Genomic DNA, 21526 nt, shown 5'->3' with positions numbered 1-21526 from the left:
AAACTGAGGTCCAAAGAGGGAAAGTGACTTATGCAAGGTGACCTAATTGGCAAGTGGCAGAACTGACCACCAGAAGTCAGGTTTTCTCAAACTTGATGTACCCAGTAGATTTGACTGAGCATAAAAGAATCGCTTGGAGTACTTAAAAACACAGGTCTCTGTGTCCCATCCCCAGATATTCTATTTGGAGAAGCTGGGATGGCACCTAGGATTTACTGTTGATGATGATACAACAGGTCTGAGAATCACACTTGAAGAAGTATTATAAAAATCCTTTAACTATTTCCAAAATAATATGGTAGAGTGGTGTGAAAATTTAAAGCAAAGTTTTTAAGGCACTCTCCCCACTGTTTCTCATATTCGTGTGTTCATGTAAAGTGCACAACCAATAAAAGTAAACATCTGTTGACTTGACTTGGATTATCACAATGAGCCCCTACGATGGGTTGGAAATCTGAGAATCTGATCATTCTTTCAACACAAGTTTATCCAGATAATATATTTCTAAGGGCAATGAGAGGACTATTTCATTCCAAGAAATATTTGAAACTACAAAATTGTGTAACCCCTAAAGTTTTTAAAACATAATTAAAATTCTCACATCTGTTGAAGATTTGATGTTTAATAATGCATTCCTCTATTCATTTAATGAATATTTACTGAATATCTACCAGCCAGGCTTTTAATTAACATCTATTGCATCTTAAGGGTCTTCAAAATGTCTCCAAAAACAGACTTGACAATCAACTGGAGAATGACACTGCACGTTGCAGGAGTTAGATGGGGAGTTCTACTACTCTCCACAGCAGCATTTATGATTACAATAAAGCATACAGAAATATTTTGATTTTACACTTTGAACTTTAATATTTATAACTATTTTAATAGGCTCCTGAATTAAAGAAAATCTCCACGGGCAAAATAACAAAGCAGTAATTAGAATCATAGTTCCCTGAAATAGAAAATGACCTTTGCAACAGGAATAAAGATGCAGACATAGAGAATGGACTTGAGGACATGGGGAAGGGGAAGGGGAAGCTGGGATGAAGTGAGAGAGTGGTGTGGACATATATACACTACCAAACGTAAAATAGATAGGTAGTGGGAAGCAGCTGCATAGCACAGGGAGATCAGCTCCGTGCTTTGTGACCACCTAGAGGGCTGGGATAGGGAGGGTGGGAGGGAGGGAGATGCAAGAGGGAAGAGATACAGGGATATATGTATATGTATAGCTGATTCACTTTGTTACACAGCAGCAACTAGCACAACATTGTAAAGTAATTATACTCCAATAAAGGTGTTAATTCAATTCTGACAGACTTGTGTTTCACAACGAGTGATATATACTCCTTTAGGAATTTTCTAGAGCAAATAACAAAAGTATTTAGGAAGGTTGAATGAAGCAGGTCCCGAATTTTCATTAACTCTGATGAAATGTGACAGGTTATTGATTTTTAACTCAACTGAGAGTATGGGATTATCATCTCTAAATGAAAGATGACCCCAAAAGATCTACCATTATGCTTTTGGGTATGTATTAACATGCTGTCGTTTCAGATTATTTTGATTTATTTGTTGATCCTCCATCTTGTTCTAGAAAGGATTCAAGGCTGTTATTTTGAATTAAGGTTTGCTTTTCAGACTTTTTCAGATGAAATGAAAGAAGTAGTTGGATTTCCATCAACACATTCTCAAGTTGATGGATCAGGTTCAGTGCATGGCTTCACTTTAATTTCTGGAGGGCACTGCAAAGGATTCCAACTTCACCTACAGAGAAAAACAAAGGAGCCACTCATACCATGAACAAACACCCTTCAAGGGTCCACAGTGTGTAAAATACTAGGCGATCAGTGGGGTGTGTGGATATACTAGGTACCACCACAACCTTCAAGGAGCTGGCAGCTTAGTTAGGATGATAGGATTTGGGCTGTTATAGGCAATTCCAAGTTGTAGGAAGCACTAGAGCTATTAATGTAATTAGTTTCCCTTTTCCATAGGCTGTTTCTCAGGGAAAGAGTTAATCGTTTTCTCCCTAGGAAATCGCTAGCTGTTCTGTTTCTCTTTTACACGACCAACCATAGAGGCTTGCAAGGAGCTAAGCCACAGAACCTAAGCCACACAAACCCACTGTGTCAGAATCACCTGGGGCCTTATTACAAATACAAACTCCTGAGTCATATCACACATTCAGTGAATTTAGTCTGGGGATATGACTCAGGACTATTAATTTGTAACTAGCTCTCCAAGTGATTCTAAGGGACACTAGGTTTGAGAAGGCATGGTCTAAGCAGGTAAGTCAGCCTAGATTGCCAGACCACTGGACTAAGGAAGGTACAATGGAGTTGCTTCCATTCGTGACATGTTCTCACATGCCAAGGGGCCACAGGGACATAGACTCTTCATAGAAGTGGAAGGGGCCTTGGAGACAGACCCGCCTCACTCCTTCCTAGATCCTGAGGAAAGTACAGAGCGGTGATGGGGCCTTATATTAGGTCACATAGCTCTAAGGACCCTTCAGTTCCTAAATTTGTTGTTCTGAGATTTAAAAAATTTCCTTATAAACAATAGCCTATGGAGTTATTTTTGCTTCCTCGGGGGAAATGAGAAAGAGAGAGAAAACAGCTATGGCCTGACCCTTCTATCTCACACCCCAGCCTCCAGAGCCCTTGGCTGGCCTCTTTGGTGAGCAGATCTGTTCCAGCCAAGTGTCCAAATGGTGTCTGTGGGGGAGAATCAGCCTTGGGCTTTTTCAAGATGGCTGATTGCAGGGGACATACCTAAGGAGGAATGACTATCATGGGCTAGCTCTATGTATTAGAAGTGGCCTCAGGCAACATAAGAGGGGTATGAGAGGGATACTTCAAGCCCACCTGCCCTTTTGGCCTTTGTTAGCATTGTTTGAGATAGAAACCTCCACTTGGCCAGAGCTCCTCCCTTTAGGCTTGATCCTTTGGTGGTTTTAGCCATTTATTCAATAGCTCTTGAGTACCTAGTATGATTTTTAGGAATAGGGCTAACTGCTAGGGGTTTGACAGCAAACCTGACATGGCCCTCTGCTCAGGTCTAGTTGGGGAGACAAGTAAACAATTACCAAATTATAAAAAATATAATGCTAAATGCTCTGAGAGAGGGATCTGTGGGAATGCCAAGATGTAGGAGGGCCACCCAAACCAGTCGTCCTATCAGAAGAGATATCTATGAACGATTAAAAGATGAACTGGGGTTGGGACCGCTAAATGAGAGTGGTAAGGAGACTATTTTAAACAAGAACTGTATGGGCGAAGGCCAGGGCCCAGGGGGAAGCATGGTGGCTGTTGCTGGAGGGGAGCTTGAAGGCTAGAAAAAAATTGGGCGATGAACAAATAACGCTGTGATCTTTTAAGAGCAACTATGATAACATCCTCATTGTCCAGGAAGAATAAAAAGTCAATAGATGAGCTACTCTATGGTTGATAAAGTAGATAGAACCTATTCCTTAGGGGTTGGTATTCCAGGCAGAGCAAGATCCAGTGGACACTTAGAGAGAAAGAGGTGAAGATGCAAAGGAGAAAGAAGAACGTGGCAGCGACAAGCCAGAGTGGAAAAGCGGTGTGATGGTAGGAGGTGGGGTGGAATCTAGGAAGGTCAAAGGAGAAAGGACACGCAAGGCAATTCTGGCCTTTTTGCCAAGTTTTTCTCTTTCAGTAAATCAGTGGCTTCCCTGGAGATGCTCTTCTTCTTAATTAAATATTTAATATATCTCTTATTGTTCCCATGGTGAAGGTAAGAAGACACAATCCTCTATTTATGGGAGAATGGCCTCAAAGGGTGTAAATTACTTACTATTGATGGAGTCAGCCAAAATCTTAAGTTGCTCGGTGTTGTCCAAGACCTCAATCCTCTGGGCATATGGGTCATAACGAACTGAGAAGGGCCGTGGGATTATAGCAGCAAAGTTCCTGAAACCAAACCCATAGATCTAAGTGAAGGGTACCGTTTGGGGAAAAATAATTTTAAAAGATTTTTCCATTGCATTTCACATGGCTCTTGGTAGCACTGAAACCTCACTAGAACAGGGGCTTTAGAACCAGGCTGAGAAGTGAAATGGAACTTTAGTGAGGTCCTCTTAGGAAGCCTTTGTGTGCAGGTGTGTCTTATGTGTATATACAAACACACTTTCGCACCTACCTCCAAAAAGTCAGAAGTAGCCTACCATAAAAGCACACAATATAATAAGGTCAAAATTTTTATCATGAAATAAAATAAGAAGAGTAAGTAAAATCCAGCCAAAAAATGTTATAGAAAAAAAAATGGATCAAGAGCCTCCTATGTCCCAAGAACTATAGCAAGTCCTAACTGTGCTATACTTTTTTTTTATTAGTTTCTGCTTTATAACAAAGTGAATCAGTCATACATATACATCTGTTCCCACATCCCTTCCCTCATGCATCTCCCTCCCTCCCACCCTCCCCATCCCACCCCTCCAGGCGGTCACAAAGCACCGAGCTGATCTCCCTGTGCTCTGCGGCTGCTTCCCACTATCTATCTACCTTACGTTTGATAGTGTATATATGTCCATGCCTCTCTTTCGCTGTGCTATACTCTTCACAGCTAATATCACTAACTTAGTCTACGTAAAAACCTTAGGAGGAAAGTACCATTACTATTCCCATTTTACAGATGAGGATACTGAGGCTTGGGGAAGCTAAGTGACTACCAAGGTCATGCAGGCAATACATTAGAAGCTGGGGAAGGACACAGGTAGCCTGACTCTGGCCTGGGCCCTTCACGTCCTTGCCTCCCCGATGCATCATTCCTGGGTCTGGGAGGAATGCACCATGAGGGCTTTATGAAACATAGGAAGCAACATCATTAAGAAGATATTCCCAAATGGCTTATAAAATGCAAAGACATCACAAATGATATTTCTAATTGGCTTCTGGTGAGAATAGAGGCTGCCGTACTGAGAAGATAGTTATAAGAAGACTGCTGGGCTCCAATCCTGCCTTTGCCAATCGCAGCCCTTGTGGCACAGGCAAGGGGCTCCTGTGCACCTCGGTTGCTTTATTCTTCCATAAAATTGGAACCTGAGCACTATGTGAGTGTTAGCTATTATCTTTTTTTAGTGACTGGGGATGCATGAAGAATAAATGGTTAAGTATCTCTCTCCCTCTCTTCTTTGAAAAGAGTTTTCTCAGCCCAGATGGTGACACAAACCAGGTAGTACATACCTGTGACTTTCCTGCTCTTCACCTCTTCCCTCTTATTCCCATAGTGCACCTCATTTTTGCTTTGGCGAATCTACTTCTGCTCCACTGGAGCTACATCAACTGGGCTGTCAGTCTCAGGCCCAGTCCTCATCTGGCCAAGGAGTGGGTGTGTGACCAAACTCAGCCTCATCTCTGCTAGAACTAAATCTTGAAACTGAAAATGGTTGGCACTGGTTTCTTTTAGCTGGGATGCTCTGAGGGTATCCCAGAGATGCTCAGATCCCTTCCTTTTTGGAACCTTGTTCTTTAGAACTCTCGTTGGCTCTTCGAGCCACCTCTCAGCAGATGGGAGCTTTTGTGGGTGTCTCCTCTGGGTCCTGGACACTAGCAGGTGGAACTTCAAAGACCTGAGAAGCCCATGTGCTGGCAAGGCCTTCCCTGCTGGCCTGGGGCTGATCACTTCCTGGGTTAGGGAGTCGTCTCCAGAAGGGCCTGTACACGTGGGATCCCAGTGTGACACAGCGGTTAAGAGTACTGGCTCTAAGCCCCACTGCCTGGGTCCAAAACCTGGGCCAGACACTTACTAGCTGCATGACCTTGGGTGAGTTACTTACCCTTTCTATGTTTCTGCACCCCCATCTGCAAACTTTGTAGCCCTATTTGATGATTAAGGGAATTAATACCTGAAAAACACTTAGAACAGTGTTTGGTACAAAATAGGTGCTAGGCATCTTACCTGTTACTACAATTACCTAGGTGGAATCATGCATGAATCCACTAAAATCCATAACCCTAAGGGGCCCCAGGAATGGCAGAGTGGAACCTTTAGGGATAGAGGAAGACTAGGCTCCCAGTAAGGGTAGAAGTTTAGGAGAAAACTGGAAAAGAATGGCAGGAAGGACTTGAGGACCCTGGAGACAGTGGGTAAAGGGAGTCATTTGGGGCCAAACAAAGCGCATTTGTGGGCTAGCATTTTGCCTTTGCTTACCTAAGCCCAGTGCATTGAAAGCTGACATGCCCAGCTTCATAGGATCCCAGAGGCCTATATGTCTTATGCTTATTATCCATCACTGATAAGGTATAAAAAAACTGGTAAAAAATGGTATCAGGGCTGCCCTGTGCTGGTAGACCCTCTGCCTGGCCTACCTCCTGCTGGGAGCCGAGTGGCTCAAGCAGGTTGATGACAGGGCCATCGTCGCGGAGGGCTGAGAGTCTTAGAGTCCTGGTACCACTCCATCAGCCTCTTGCTGAACTGCCTCTGAGACTGGCACGTTCGCTAATTCCTTACTGAGGGCCTACTATGTGTCAGGCGCTGTGCTAGGGTCAGGGAAAGAGCAGGAAAGAGAGAGGACCAAAATCCCTATCCTCGTGGACCTTAAATCATACAAGAGTTTAGACATTAATAAGTGCTAAGGAGAAAAATAAATCACAGAAGGGGATAAGGAGTGCTGGCGGGAAAGGGCTGGGTCGTGACTGTAAATAAGCTGGTTAGAGAAAGACACCCAGAGAAGGTTAAAAGCCCGTGAAGATTGGAAGGAGGGGAGGGGGTGAGTTATGCAAGTATCTGGGAGAATAAAGCGACAGGGACTTCTCCAGGTTAGAAGACTTCTAGCGCTGCTCGGTGGGGGGACCTCTGTGGCCGCCCTGTACACAGGAGAGTTCAGGTGTGGACTGGGTGGCGGCAATAAGCAAGGATCGGCTGGCAGCCTTGTCTGCAGGGCTCGGCACAGTTCAGCCAATAAGCTATGAAATAGGGTCCCGCGAAGGAAACAACTTCTCTCAACAGAGAGTGGAAAGAGACAAAGGTGCGGAGGCTGGGGAGATAACGCGGTCTGATGCACGCCCTTGCTGTAGTCATTGGAGTCCACTCTCCAGGCCACCCACAGGTCAGTGGCACTAGGACAAATCAGGAGGGTCCCAAGGGCTTTTGACCCACCTTGGTCGTCACCTCACCTCACTTTCTCCTTGGCATCATTAAAACTCTCAGCCACGTAATACAGGGGCTGGAACTCCGTGATTGTGTACTGCTGAAGAGCGGTCTTCTCCAGTTCCAGAGGAAGGAGCTTCGGCTTGCCTGACAAGCAATACTGCAGGTCCCAGATGGAAAGTTTTCATGGTTAAATCAGGGCTGGTGGTCCCTGCCGCATCCCAGAGGCCATTGGTGCATCCCCTCCCATCTCATCCTGATTCCTTCCACACCCCAGCCCAAATGCAATAAACTAAATTATTATGCATATACTAGATAACCTTTATAACTCATCTAAAGCCAGCAGTCAAGATAGAAAGGAGTATTCTACCCCAACCACATATTCTGGCATGTGTTTGCATATATCCCAATGTACAGTTCAACCTTGGGCTCAGGAGGCCCCTCTGCACTGGAGACCTGTGTACCACCTCTAACACCCACAGTCATGACCAAATCACAGCCACTAAGAGATCAATCGCTTGAGGAGAAGCCCACAGGTTGAATTTCAAAGTGAATACAAATGGGTTTCAACAGCACAAAGAGAAAAAGAATGGTCTGCTGCACCCACCACTTTCAGATCCATCCTTGGTTTCTGTTAGGGTCATACCTGTAATTCACCAAAGGATGACAGGAGCCCAGCACCATATGCCTTTATGGAGTCTCCTTGCTTGCAGAGCCCAAACTCCACAGTAAACCAGTAAATCTGAAATGGAATGTCAAGTTGAGAGCATACCTTAAGGAAGGGAAAGGCAACAGATGACCCAGGGCCAAGGACAGGACTGCCCAGGTGGGAGATTGTGCAGGTCTGTTCTCTGAATCAGCATGACCTGGGGTCATGGTTTTGTGCCCTATGTCTTACCCTATCCAGTTACCTGTTGAATCAAGAGTTGGCTGAATGCAAAATGTGATGGGATGCAGTGGAGGAGTACTGAGGAAGCCCCCAGAGGATACTCCCAGCAAGCAACTCTCTCTATGACAGGAACTCCTCCACCCCTTTTGCCTTCTTCTCCATGGCATCAACTAGAGTGAGATGCTCCCCTAAGTTGGTTGGAGTTACCAGACAATCCCATCAGGCTCCACAGGGGGAGGTAGGGGATTGGGTCATGATAGAATCAGTGAGGGGGCATCTTATCATCTGTGTGGCTGAACCACACTGACTCCATTTTGTCAGCTCCATCTAAGCCTGCAGTCCTAACCCCTCCCCTTTCTGCAAGACTGAGCTTTAGCCTATTCACAAGGAATGCACCAGACAAGTTCCTCATCTACGTTTACCCTTGCCTTCATCTGATATAAAAACTTCACCTGATATAAAAAATTTTACTGACGCAGATGGTTAATGGCTCACGAGGAATAATAGTCATGAGACGCCCTGAGGGGATGAAAAAACCCTGGCTCCTGACGGAGCAGACATGCTTCTCCCTTAGTCAGATTCTATCTTTAGCTTTGGCCCCTTTAAATCCCCCTGTACCCTTCTCGTGGCGCAGAGTGTGGCTGCAAATGCTTTTGGATCGTTGTCCACCTGGCCCTGCCTTTGTGTAAGTTACCCACAATAAACTTCATCATTGCATTTTATGGAGTTTCCTGCTTCCTTTTTTGGCCTCAAAGTTCCTTCTCAGTTCGGAGGTTATTATTTAATATCCCTACCATCCAACAATCTGTATTAAAACCCTGTCAGTCACTGCACTTATCCTCCCCAAAAACCAAATCCTTTTCTTTCAATAGCTCCCAGTGCAACGTGCCCTAGATAAATGGCCTGGGCAATAAGGTCCTGGAATTCTGGCACCACCCTACTGAATAGAGCCAAGAGAAAGCCAAGGCCCAGTTAGTGCTAGAGATCGTCACAGTCTTGGAGAATTAGGTGTGGGTTTCTAGTTAAGTCCGTTTATTGCACTAGAGAATGCTAAACCTGTGAAGGCTGTCAGAACTTAGTCTGGCCTCTGCACATACAGATGAGGAGTCTTTAGCCCAGAGAGGTCAAGCTACATGCATACAGTGGCACAGCATCTCAACGGCAGAGCAAGGACCCCAAGACTGTTTCCAGCTCAGTATATCAATAATAAGATTTTTTTTGGAGAAGCTATGTTGGTAATGAGTACTTTTATCATTGTTACAGCAAGTAACATGATGCTCTGCATTTGAGTTTCTTTTTTTCTTACAAGTGAGAGATTCTATCAAGCTCTGCAGTTTTCTTTGGAAGTTGCTTTTTGTATCACTACAGCATCTGGCATTTAAAAACTCACATTCACACAAATTTAACTCTTCAGACCCTCAAGACCCTCATGATATACTTTTGAGATGGGCAGAATATAAATGATTGTATCTATTTTTAGAGATGAGGAAGCAAAAGCCACTTGCCCAGGGTCTCAGAGCAGCTGGTCAGTGAGAAAGAATCTGGGAGTTTTGGGCCTTCTGATAAACTGAATTCATAAACTTCTAAACTGATACATCTTCATGATATATCTGCATTCATCTGCGGTCCCTAATTCCATTATAAAGTTTTATTTCTCATCTTCCCAGCTGAGCACATTATAAGAAATGTGGCTTAGAGGCTGGGGAGGGATGCACGCAAGTTGGAAAGGGGTCTGTAGGAAGGAAAGCCCTGCTGTGCAGAGTCACTGCCTCCATGGCTTCCATGTGATGAGTCATCACATCCACTGGGGAAGGAAGTGTTCAGTTAGAAGGGGAAAGCCCACTCCCTTTTCTACCTTGTGTCTGAGAAAGGAAAGATCTTAATGCTGGCTCCAGTGTAAAGGTAGAAAGTAAATATTCCCTCTTCAAAGCTGTGAATCCAGACTACTTCCCACCTACTTAAAGGAGTTCTCAAGGACTATCATTATAGCCTGTTGGTGTTTTCAAGACACTGTTTAAAATTAAATGTCTGCATACAGTTGATTTCACAATTGAACCATTAAGAAGTCAAAATGTGAAATGTCACTTGCACAAATGTAACCCAGGGCATTCTGATTTTTTTTCTGCAAATGACCTGGCTTTCAGGGAAGGAGCAAAGCTTCAAAGACCTGAGGCCCTGCCACCATCTATCAGGAGGAGAGAGAACTTACTGTTGCGAGTTTCTCAATGTACTCGTCCGGGGCACCCAGAGAGGCGAGGCCGATTTCCTGTAATTGTGGAGAAACAAAGTCACTGGCATGGCTGGGGTCTGCCTATCTTCAACCTTTACCCTCGGGTCCAACCTCAAACTTGACCACAGGAAAGGGATGGGTGGTTAGATGCCTTGAGAAGGGTCCAGAGAGACTCTCATTGTTCTGTCAAATCTTCCTTGACCACATTTCATAAAATCACAGATCTCTAGAATGGGGGAAGGCTTTATCCATCACTTGGTCCTTTGTATTCACTTTGCAAAAGAGAAAACGGAGGCACAGAGAAGGGAGACGACCTGCTCAAGGTCACGCGATAGGTGGCATCTAAAGTTTCATGTCCTGATTATTCTTCCATAGTCCAAGTGGAACATTCCTGGAGCACTAAATGAGACTTAATCATGTACCCTGAAGACACCACAGGAGACTTGCAGAGAAGTGCTTGACATCTGTCCAGGTATATATATAGCTGGAGAGTCTGAGATGTCATGGACCACCTCTCATCACAGCTCCAAATCCAGGATCCCCTAGTGGTCTCTGTCTCTTTTATAGCATTTGCTCCAGCCTACCTTGTATCAGACATACCATACATATGCAAATATATATGTTTCTTTCCTACTATATGCATTTATTCATTCCAAAAATATTTATCAAATGCCTTCCATGTGGCAGGCAGTGTACCAAATGATAAAGATCCTTGACCTTGTAAATAGTGTCTAAGTGGATAGCAAAAGACAGTAATAATAAGCCTATACATAGGTATGTTACAAGGTGGTAAGTTCTTTGGAAAGAAGAAACAAAAGGAGGAAGGGACAAGGGGGATCCGGAGTACCAGGAAAGCAGGGGTGGGGTGGGGAGGCTGGGATTTTAAATAAGCTTCCAGGGTAAGCATCATTGGGAAGGTGATATCTGAGCAAAGACTTGATGGAAGAGAGATTGTTGGCATTGCTGATATTTGAGGGAAGAGCATTGTATAGGCCAAGTGTGCAGCCCATGAAAAAGCTCGTGAAGGAGGGGCAATGTTGGTTGCCCAAATAATGGGGAAGGACCACTGTGGCTAGAGCAGAGTAAGGGGTAGGGGTGGCAGGTGACAGCAAAGAGGGATCTGCAGCTCAATCATGTAGGAATTTCTTGGCTGTTTTAGGGCTTAGGATTCTCTCTCAACAAAATGGGGAGCCAAGGCAGGGTTTTGAACAGAAGGGTGGCGAGATCTGATTTGTGCCATCAAAGATTCACTCTGACTGCTGTGTGAGAAGTGACTGTAGGGGGTCAAGTGTAGAGGCCTAAAGACCAGTTAGGAGGCTACTGCAGTCACCAGCATGAAAAGCAATAGGGCTGAGATGAAATTGGTAGCAGTGGACGTGATGGGCAATGGTCAGATTCTACATATTTTGGAGGTAAAACACAGAATTTTATGCAAGATTGATTGTGGGGTATGTCCGAGAGGAGTCAATAATGCTTTAGGTTTGAGCAACTGGAAGGATGGAGTTGCCATGAACTAATTCAGGGAGAGCTGTGGGTGGAGAAGGTTTGAGTGGGAAGATCAGGAATTCCAGTTTGGACAGGATGAATAGAGATGTCCATCGGACATCCAAGCAGAGATACTGAGTAGATGGTTGGATATGTAAGTCTCAGTTTTGGGATTGAAGTCTGAGCTAGATATATAAATGTGTTCATCATCAGAGTGGAGATGGTACTTAAAGCAGACGGAGAGAAGGACCAAGGACCGGGCCCACTTGGAAGCAAGAGGCTACATGGTCTTCATCTCTGTATCCCTCCCTGGCCAAGTCCATTACATGCAATGAAAATGCTGTCTGATTTAGAGTGAATCAAATTCAGACACTGACTTAGCCTGGCCCCACTCTCCTGCCGCTTCCCCATCTGTGTTCCATCGACCCAGCTCAGACATGCCACAGTCCTGAATTGAACAGAAGTCATAGACAAATACAAGGTTGAAAGAGTGCCCTGTTCTCATAGTCACCATTCTTTGTGAGTCCAGATCTTGCCTAAAACAAGTGGCCCAAAGTGCTTCATCCCCACTCCATCCTGCACTTGAGTGTCCTGCTTTTAGATCAAAAAGGAATATGCTCAGGGAACTCAAAATGACTCCCTGCCTTGGAACTGTCCAGGTCAAAGTTGGAACCGTGAACACTGATGACCCAGTAGCTGACTCTGGTAATTGTCCTGTCTTCTGTGGGGAGCCCCCAAAATGGAACCGGCTTGGGGAGAATGGCCACTTAGCCTCTGACTGGGCAGAATAACCTCTGGTGATAAGAATTAAAAGTTCTTATTCCCCGAGGAAAAAACTGATCTTCCTTTGGTCATATGAACAAATCCTGGTTTGAAAGCTATCCCAAGCAATCAATGACATCTTAGCAGCAGAAGCCACACTTCTGAAAGTCAGCTGGTTGGCAAATAGCCTCAGGCCCATGGTGACACTTCCACAGTTAAAGTTCACCTAATTTCTAAACACTCCCACTTCTAAAAGTCCAACAATCTCTGAACTTCACAATCCCCCAAAACCCACATAAAAGCAATCATTGTCTTTGTTTAGAGAGGCGGTATCTAACAAGAGCAGTTTTCCCTTGGTTAGCAAGCAGTTAATTCTACTTTCTGTTTGTTAGTTTGTTTCAGCTACTCAGTGGTAGCCTCTTCATTCAAGAGTGCAAATAGGTATTTCTTTCTGCTGAGGGGAAATGCTTGTGAAATTCACACACACGTGGCCCAGCCTTTGCTCATGGGTCATTCCATTTGATCCTTATTCTTCCTTGTGAGGAAGAAGACTGTCAGGAAGGGCTTTTATTGATCCACATCTCTGTGACCCAGGCACAGGGTGGCCTGGCAACGTGCCCCCCAGCAGCACCATTCAACTCTCCCCTGATCGCAGCTACCCAGTCATGGTTTAAGGCTGCCTCTCAGTGCAAGGAGAGAATTACTAGGATCCTTTCACTCATCCAAAAAGCATTTTCGAGCCTGCTCACCACTGTGCTAGATGAATCAAAGCCTAGCCTGCTGCTTTGATGATGGTGACGAGGCAACTGGCTCTTTATTTTTTGTCAGCTATGAGTCAGGCTATTGGCATTGGATTCTTGTCAAATGCCATCTTACTTAATTAAGGCATATACAAAACTGACTGCCTGACAGGGTAGAAAGTGGCAAAGGCCCTAAAGAGGATGGGAAAAAATGCCCGGAGAACTTGGAAGATGGTAAGGTTACTTCTGCATGGGGATCAGGGAGGTTTTCACGGATGAAAAGGCTCTTAAACTACACCTGGTAGGACAAGTGAGATTAGCTAAGTCAATAACACACAATTCAGAGGATGACTGAGCCACCAATTCCATGCTGTGGTCCCTGGGATTGGCAATTGGCCAGCTCCATGGGACCACATACCCATCTGTGATGGGATCACAGAACTGTACCTAGTTTCTACCCTTGCAGAGGACATGAAGGCCCCCCCATGGATTCAATTTATCTTGAGCAGTCCAGGTCTCACCCCTGTAAGTAGAGGGCTAGAGAGATCCGTTCCTCACCTGCGAAAACTGGGCAAAGCTGCGATCTGAAAACAAGGGTACATGTCCCAACAGCTCATGGCAGATGTCACTGAAAAACAGAAAGCACAGAGCTTGGAGGGGAGGAGGGTTTTAAGCCATGACAGACTCAGTCTTTCTATGTGAGGAATGGGTGGAAGAAAGGAAGCAACTCATTCGGTCTTACAAACTCATTCCTAAGAATAAGTGGTGTGTAAAGCTTGGGATCAGTTGAGACAAGGTACAAGAGAAAAGGGAGAAGGCGAAAGAAAAGTAAGGAACAGGGCAGGGCATGGCAGTCAGGGGTTTTAGGTGTATGCCCAGTGGGATGCAGAACAAAAGAGGTGATATTCCTATGAGCATCCTCCCAAACACCTCAGCGAGCTGTGGATCACAGACACTTCCCATCCCAAGTCTTCTCGTTGGTATTGACATGCCGGGGCAGATACAATATGCTCAGTTAGTTATTCTTCATGGGAACTAAATAATAATAGTGATAATAATAATAATAACAGAGTCCTCTCTTATTCTGGAGAGGGCAGCCATTGGTCAGAGAAGAAAACTTAACATTTATTTAACACTTTCGGCACCAGGTTTATTAGGAACAGGACTTTTCTGATTTATAGTAATGAACTTTGAGGGCTGGGAAAGATCATTTGGGACCTCCTGCTGGCTTTTCATATCAATTGCTTAAGTTCTATCTGACTAAGAAGATGGCTAAAAGCATGGTGGCCAGTCATTCACTACCTCCAGCCAAGACACAATCTAGGCAAAGAGAGATTAGAATCATCTAGGTGTGATTCGGGAATGAGGAGGTGTTGAGACAGCCTGGCCGTCACTTGTTCCTGTTCCCCTTGGGCACTTCACAGCTCTGACTTCTACCGTCTCTTTGGAATTTGAATGTGAGATCTCATTCTCTCATTCAGAGGAGATCTGAACCTTTGAGTCACAAGATACCTAAATCTCCGATCAGTATGATCTATTCAGACAGAGAAAATCCCCAGAAGAGATGAGTTTCCCTTGTCGTACTGTCGTCATCCAGGCAACTGGTCCCATGGACCAGTCCACAGTGTACCTGGAGCAGGGAGAGATGGCACCCACCGTGGCTGGCAACTGACAGCAGAAGGATGATACTCACGGTTCAGGTGTATACATGGGCTTGGACCCATGTCTGATGTACTGAGTGCAGTGGAAGACACGAAAGGCCAGGCCACCCAAGAAATCCCGAGAGGAAAGCAGGCCAGCCACAGGTCGGAGGCGGAAACCAGTACAAGCTGGGAAGCAAAGGAGAAAGAAAACTGAAAACCCATTACAGGGAGCCAAAAGGGCCTGAAGACCTTTAGGGAGGGAACCAGTACACTCAACTGTCCAGGAGCATGGGTGTTGATGCCAAGCAGACTTGGCTTCAAATCTATGCCCCAGTACTTTCTAGTTGGGTGATCTGAGTCAAGTAGTTTCACTTCTCTGAGCCTCAGTTTTCTCATCTGCAAAATGTGGGTAGATACTACTTAGGGTTAGTCTGAGAATCAGAAGAGCTAATAAATAGAAAATACTTAGAGCCTAGCACATTGGAAACATCCAATAAATTTAGCTTTCATTATTGTTTGTTAGGGTGGAATGCTTATTCCCTACTTCTCATGTTTCCAGAGTGGGGAGGGAATTTTCACTCTACTTCCCAAGATGGAAGAGTATGAAAGGAGCACTTCTAGCTTTTCTATATGTGCTTCACACAGGACACCCCATGAGGAACAGTGACTTCTCTGATTGAAGGGTTTGAGAAGAGGAAATGAATATTCTCAATTTAACCCTCTCTGCCCTTTCTCTCTTCACTGTCCACACAGGAGCTCATTCTGGTCTGCTCTTGGCCAGGCAATGGACTACACACTGCACCAATGAATTGGCAAGTAAGTTTACCTAATCCAGGGGTGAAAATATTAGGAAATCCATTTTGGCTGCACATCTATACCACATTCTCTATGTAGCTTCTATCAGTAATACAGCTGACATTTTGATCACCCATCTCTCTGGTTCCTATATCTGTCTCTCAATTTGTTCCAAATCTGGAAGGAGAATAGTAATGACAGTGATCATGGTAATAACATCTAACACTATATACCTACCACATGTCAGACACAGTTCTAAGCACTTTATATATACTAATTAATCCTCAGCCTAACTCTAGGAGGTAGATGATCTTATTATCTCCACTTTATAGATGGGGAAGCTGAGGCATACAGAGGTTAAGGATCCTGCCCAAGGTCATAGCTACCAGCAGTCTGGCTTCAGAGTCTGTTTCCTTAATTGCTACTCTATACCTCCCCAACTGCTAGTATGACTGCTGTATTCTTCTTGTTATTGGCCATAGCAACGTGGGTAATTAGTCAAAGAATGTCTTTAAGACCCTTTTGTCCCTCTGCTTATGTGCCTTAGATCCTCAGGCTGAAGTTCATTCTGCTTGGGCCCCCACTCCTTTCTTTATCTGAGAAGTAAAGACTCTAAATGGAAGGGATTCAAAAGGTCATCTAGCCGCCCCCCTCCCAATCTATCCTAGCTACCCTCCCTGCCACGTAGCTTCCCTGGCTTTTTGCCCCAGAGCTGGCCATAGCATCTCTGCATAGTTCAGAGGCACAGAAAACTCTTTCTATAACCCTGTGGTCTGTACCCCCACTTTCCCTCATTTTACCTGGCACATAATAGGCGTTTAATATGTTTTGTCTGTTTATTTTGATTTTGCTGAGTCAACACCACCTGGCAGAAAGGAAAACACTTATCTCCCCTGGAAATGATGGGCAGGTCAACCCAGTCATGAATGTACCCACTGAGTTACTCAGATTCCAATGAAGCCCAAATTCAATGAGCACCTACCGTAACGCTAGGTAACACTGTGCTTTCACATTCAATATCTTATTTCATTCTCACAATTTCCCTAGGAGAAAGGCTCAAAGGCTGACAGTCTCCATTTGACAGATGACTAAACTGAGGTAGTTTCTCCCAACTAGAGAGGATCAAAGTGAGATTCCAGATACCAGATGCATAGACTTAGAGCTCAGGTATCTCGGCACAAATCTCATTTTCTTACACAAACGCACACTGCAGCCAGCTCGTAACATAGCAGGAGCTGCAGGAAGAACCCTGACGAGGCCCCTTGGGCTTTGAGTGTTAAAAAATCCTTTCAGGAATATGGATATGGCAAAATCCACACCTGATGCCTTTTCTTGGATGACAGTGGACTAACAGTGGGGGCTGGAGGGGAGGCAGAGGCCAGCAGTGAAATCCCAGTTTTCCTGGGACAATCAACCTGCCTGCATCAGCATGAACACACTCACTTCCACTTACTTTTCTTCCCCTCCCCATCCTCCCCACACCAACCTTTTGACCCTGATGTGGACTTACTCTGCAGAAATTGAGAAACCTCTTCGAGCTGGGGAATGTTATCTTCGCGGAAGCCACAGTACTTTTCCAGAAGTGGGAAAATGTGGTTGTGCTCGTAGCAAGCATGAGTTTTGTACAAGGACTTCAGGGTCCTGAACACTATCCCCCATGTTTTCTTTTCTTCCTCCGTGTATTCCACTCGAGGGATGGGCTGCCCACTAGGATACAGACATGAAATATTTGTCTGCATCAGGACAGGTGCAAGAGTAGAGGATGAAGGAGCCTTAGCAGAGGGAGACGGGTTCAGAGTCTGTGAGCTGCCACCCCCGACCACAGCGGATGTCATATTTCATAAGTTATTTGAAAGGCGAAAATTCCATTTCTTTTCTTTTTTTTTTTTGCAGGTACGCGGGCCTCTCACTGTTGTGGCCTCTCCCGTTGCGGAGCACAGGCTCCGGACGCGCAGGCTCATAGGCCATGGCTCACGGGCCCAGCCGCTCCGTGGCATGTGGGATCTTCCCGGACCGGGGCACGAACCCGTGTCCCCTGCATCGGCAGGCAGACTCTCAACCACTGTGCCACCAGGGAAGCCCCTCCATTTCTTGATACAGCAAACATGCATGTGACTTGGTTAAGCAAGGATACAAGCTCTCACCTCGTCCACTGCACCAAGGATTTCCTCTCACTTTGGGTAACCACTTGGCTTTTCTGCTCTCCTATCTCCTATTCTTTACCCAGTGTGGAAACGCACTTACCTGCGGGAGCCTGTAAGATAAATGTGTAAAGTAGCAGGTCTAGATAATAGGAGGGTGGAGGCTGAGTCAAGTGAAGAATACACCCTCTTTCTAAACAAAGGCATCCAAGTTCAAGCAAACTAAAGCAATTCTACCTGTTGGCTAAAGTGGATTTAATATGTGTACCATGAGTTTGAGATCCCTTGTTTAATGGGCATGTACTTGCTGGATTTGATATTTCTGCCCCTAGGAAGTTGTCAAGGTACTTAAATGCATGCTAGGTACAAGATCTGCTCACCTAGCATCCTCCACTATGACATAACAAAAGTACGGGGAGCTTATAAAAGTATGTGTGTTGGACCTGGCCCTCAGATCTGGAACCTGTGGGGAAGGGGAGGGCCTGGGCATCTGGATTCCAATGAGCTCCCAGGTGACACACTATGATTTGAGAGTCATTAGTTCGATAGGTCCTTTTGAAAACCATCTAAGAGTGAGCTGTGTTCTGAACAGTGAAAACAAATGAAAACCAAACAAAGCCTGACTTCAAAGACCCGTGACTGTTCTCTGGGCTACAGGCCTGTTTCCTAACAGGATACACGGTGTCTGGGACAAGGCGAGACTGTTTACCTTAGAATTATGGATCATCTTCAGGCTACAAACTAGGTCCCTCCTGCCCTTTCAGAGTTGTCGCTCTTCCAAGGACATTAAAGCAAAGTCATTGTTATGTTCCACGGAAAGATGGGCAGGGATTAGGGAAAAAAAGACTGACTGTTGCTTAAGAATTGAAAGCAAGACAAGCCCAGAGGGTTCTATAATGGCGTAGGGACTGTGAAAAGAACATCAGGAAAGCCCCTGCCTATGGATGCACCATTGTTTCAGGGCTAAGTGCCGATGCAGGGAAAGAACAGGCTTTGGAAACTGACAGAGATGGGTTCACTGCTTCGCTCAGCCATTGCCTAGCTGAATGGCCTCAAGCAATTTAGTAAACCTCTCTGAGCCTAGTCTGCACAGCCATTAGGTGGGCTAATACCAACTAACTCTTTGAAGGGTATGGAGGAGAGTTAACTGAAATGCTATGTATACAATAAAGATGTTAAAAAATAAAAAAATTTCTTTAATTAAAAAAAAAGAAATGCTATGTATAAAGTACGTAACACTGGTGCTGACAATAATACCGTTGGATAGTTGGTAATTATCGTGATAATGGATTCTCATTTAGAAAGAAAGGTATCTGCTATTTCTGCAACAAATTTTCAAGAGTTAGTAATGTCCTAGGCACCGAGCTGTCCCCCTGGTTGACATTTACCATGACAGGGGTTCAATATCCATTCCCATTCTTCCAGTAAAGCACCCTTCTCCCATCTCAGTCTGTAGGTCCAGGTAAGAGGAGACTCCACCACTCCTACCTTCAGAGGTGGGCATGTGACCAGGCCCGGTCAATTAGAGTGTCTCATTTCCCTGGCCACAGTGACTGACTGAGAGATGGGCCCATGTCCTGATAAGAGTCAATGAGACTCAATGAGAGAAATTTTTTTTTTTTGCGGTACACGGGCCCCTCACTGCTGTGGCCTCTCCCACTGCGGAGCACAGGCTCCGGATGCGCAGGCCCAGCGGCCATGGCCCATGGGCCCAGCCACTCCGCAGCATGCAGGATCCTCCCGGACCGGGGCATGAACCCGTGTCCCCTGCACCAGCAGGCAGACTCCCAACCACTGCGCCACCAGGGAAGCCCAATGAGAGAACTTTTGTTGATTCTGTTGAAAAGAGACAGAACCTCTGGTTGGGCTGTGGTGTCAGCCTGGCGGTGCTGGGGTCCACCTCCAAGAGACATGAGGCCAGTGCCTCTGAGCAAGGCCACTACAGAGGACACCAGAGTCAGGGGGATGGAGAGAGAATGAGACACTGAGTCCCAGACCCACCTGTGCCTCAACTACTTCCCTTAAACTTTTCACTTATAGGAGCCAAGAAAAGCCTCCTTTTTGTTTGAGTTGACTTGTAGCTGAAAGATATAAATCCCTACACTCCATTTAGTGTATTCTTACATAAAATTTTAAAGCCTAACCCCCACCCCAGTAACATAATCCAAACCTGCTGCACCTGCCTTCTAGGTGGTTCTAGGCACAATTCCCAGCTCCATCTCTGACTTACCGCTTTGAATCTTTACTATCATATGGTCTCTTAGGTTCATACATTCATTTATTCATTCAACAAATATTTATTGAACACTCATGATGCTCTGGGAATATAGCAGTGAACAAAACAGTCAAAAATCCCTACCACTTACAATGGAATGTTACTCAGCACTAAAAAAGAAGGAAATCCTGCTGCATGCAAACACATGGATGAACTTTGAGGATATTATGCTAAGTGAAACTAGCCAGTCACTAAAGGACAAATACTGCGTGATTCCACTTACATGAGGTACATAAAAGAGTCAAACACACAGAAGCAGAGAGTTGAATGGAGGTTGCCAGAGGCTGTGGGGAGGGAAAAACAGAAGGTTGTGGTTCAATGGGTATTAAATTTCAGTTATGCAAGATGATTAATTTCTAGAGATTTGCTGTACAGTATCGCCTATAGTTAATATTATTGTATTGTATGCTTAAATTTTTGTTAAGAAACTAGATCTCATGTTAAATATTTTTACCACAACAAAAAAGAAACATCCCTGCCCTGTGGAGCCCACATTTCTAGTGGCGGGGGAGACAGAAAATCCACACAATTCTGTTAGATGGTGAAAAGTGTAAGGGAGAAAAAGAAGAGCAAAAGTCCCTATGGGGAGTGTTAGGGAGGGGTTTCAGTCTTACATGGGACATTGGAGAAGACCTGGCTGAGAAGGTGCCATTTGAATAAAGACCCAAGGAGGCGAGGGTTCACTCTGGAGCCCTCCTTTCACCTGCATTTGCCTGTTTGAGGTTCTGACTCTGACTTCCTGCAGATTCAGCCTGACAGCACCCATCCTTACAGTCTGGGGCAGTGACAGCTCTGTGCTCTTTACATGCCTCCTGGGGCAGCTCATCCCAACCTAGACGTGAGTGGCCCAGGGGCCCCTGTTTTCCTGGGAAGAGGCAGGAGAATCTGAGCTGTAACTCTGCAGCTTCCCAGCTGTGTCAGACCTTGGGCAAGTTATTGCCACTCTCTGATTTTATCTATATCTATATCTATATCTATATCTGTACCTGTATCTGTATCTGTACCTATTTTTTTTTTCAAAATAAAGATAATCAGACCTACCTAGTAACATTGTAGTGATAATCAAGTAAGCAGTGTGTGAAATGCTGCCTGGATATAGTAAATACTTCAGAATTTAGCTTTATACACACACACACACACACACACACACACACACATCCATCCCAGCTTCCATGGTCTACTTAGGAATTGAACTCAGCACCTTTTTTTCCATCTTCTCCTTCTACCAAGAAACCTGAGGTTCTACAAGATCCTCAGCCTTTGAATATATTGTCAATTATTTTTATAAAACTATGATCTCATTAAGTAAAATAAACTAAGATATTTTGGGAAGAGTATCAATTTGGCTTGAAATAAAAGGATTTCTAGTTCAGCCAATTAGGATCCCTCTTCCAAAAGAAAAAACAAAACAAAACATGTTTTAAGGAGAAGACACTGCTTTTGAATTATT

General features: G+C 44.9%; 1 protein-coding gene across 1 annotated transcript in view; it reads right to left on the bottom strand.

Annotated features, from left to right (window-relative positions):
• Positions 1-1723: 1723 nt before the first annotated feature.
• The window catches only part of PAH (phenylalanine hydroxylase), a gene marked incomplete at both ends in the record, with an annotated part of 71147 nt that continues 51344 nt past the window's right edge, over positions 1724-21526 (bottom strand). The window contains 8 exons of the mRNA XM_079714131.1: positions 1724-1767; positions 3823-3938; positions 7143-7276; positions 7763-7858; positions 10215-10271; positions 13781-13850; positions 14916-15051; positions 17171-17367. Of these exons, the coding sequence (XP_079570257.1) occupies positions 1724-1767; positions 3823-3938; positions 7143-7276; positions 7763-7858; positions 10215-10271; positions 13781-13850; positions 14916-15051; positions 17171-17367 (850 nt within the window). The remainder of the gene's footprint in view (positions 1768-3822; positions 3939-7142; positions 7277-7762; positions 7859-10214; positions 10272-13780; positions 13851-14915; positions 15052-17170; positions 17368-21526) is intronic.

Source organism: Hyperoodon ampullatus (genome assembly GCF_949752795.1).
Source record: "Hyperoodon ampullatus genome assembly, chromosome: 11".
In the NCBI taxonomy this organism is placed as follows: domain Eukaryota; kingdom Metazoa; phylum Chordata; class Mammalia; order Artiodactyla; family Ziphiidae; genus Hyperoodon; species Hyperoodon ampullatus.
The sequence above is the reverse complement of the archived record's forward strand: the minus strand, read 5'-3'. Positions and strand labels throughout refer to the sequence as shown.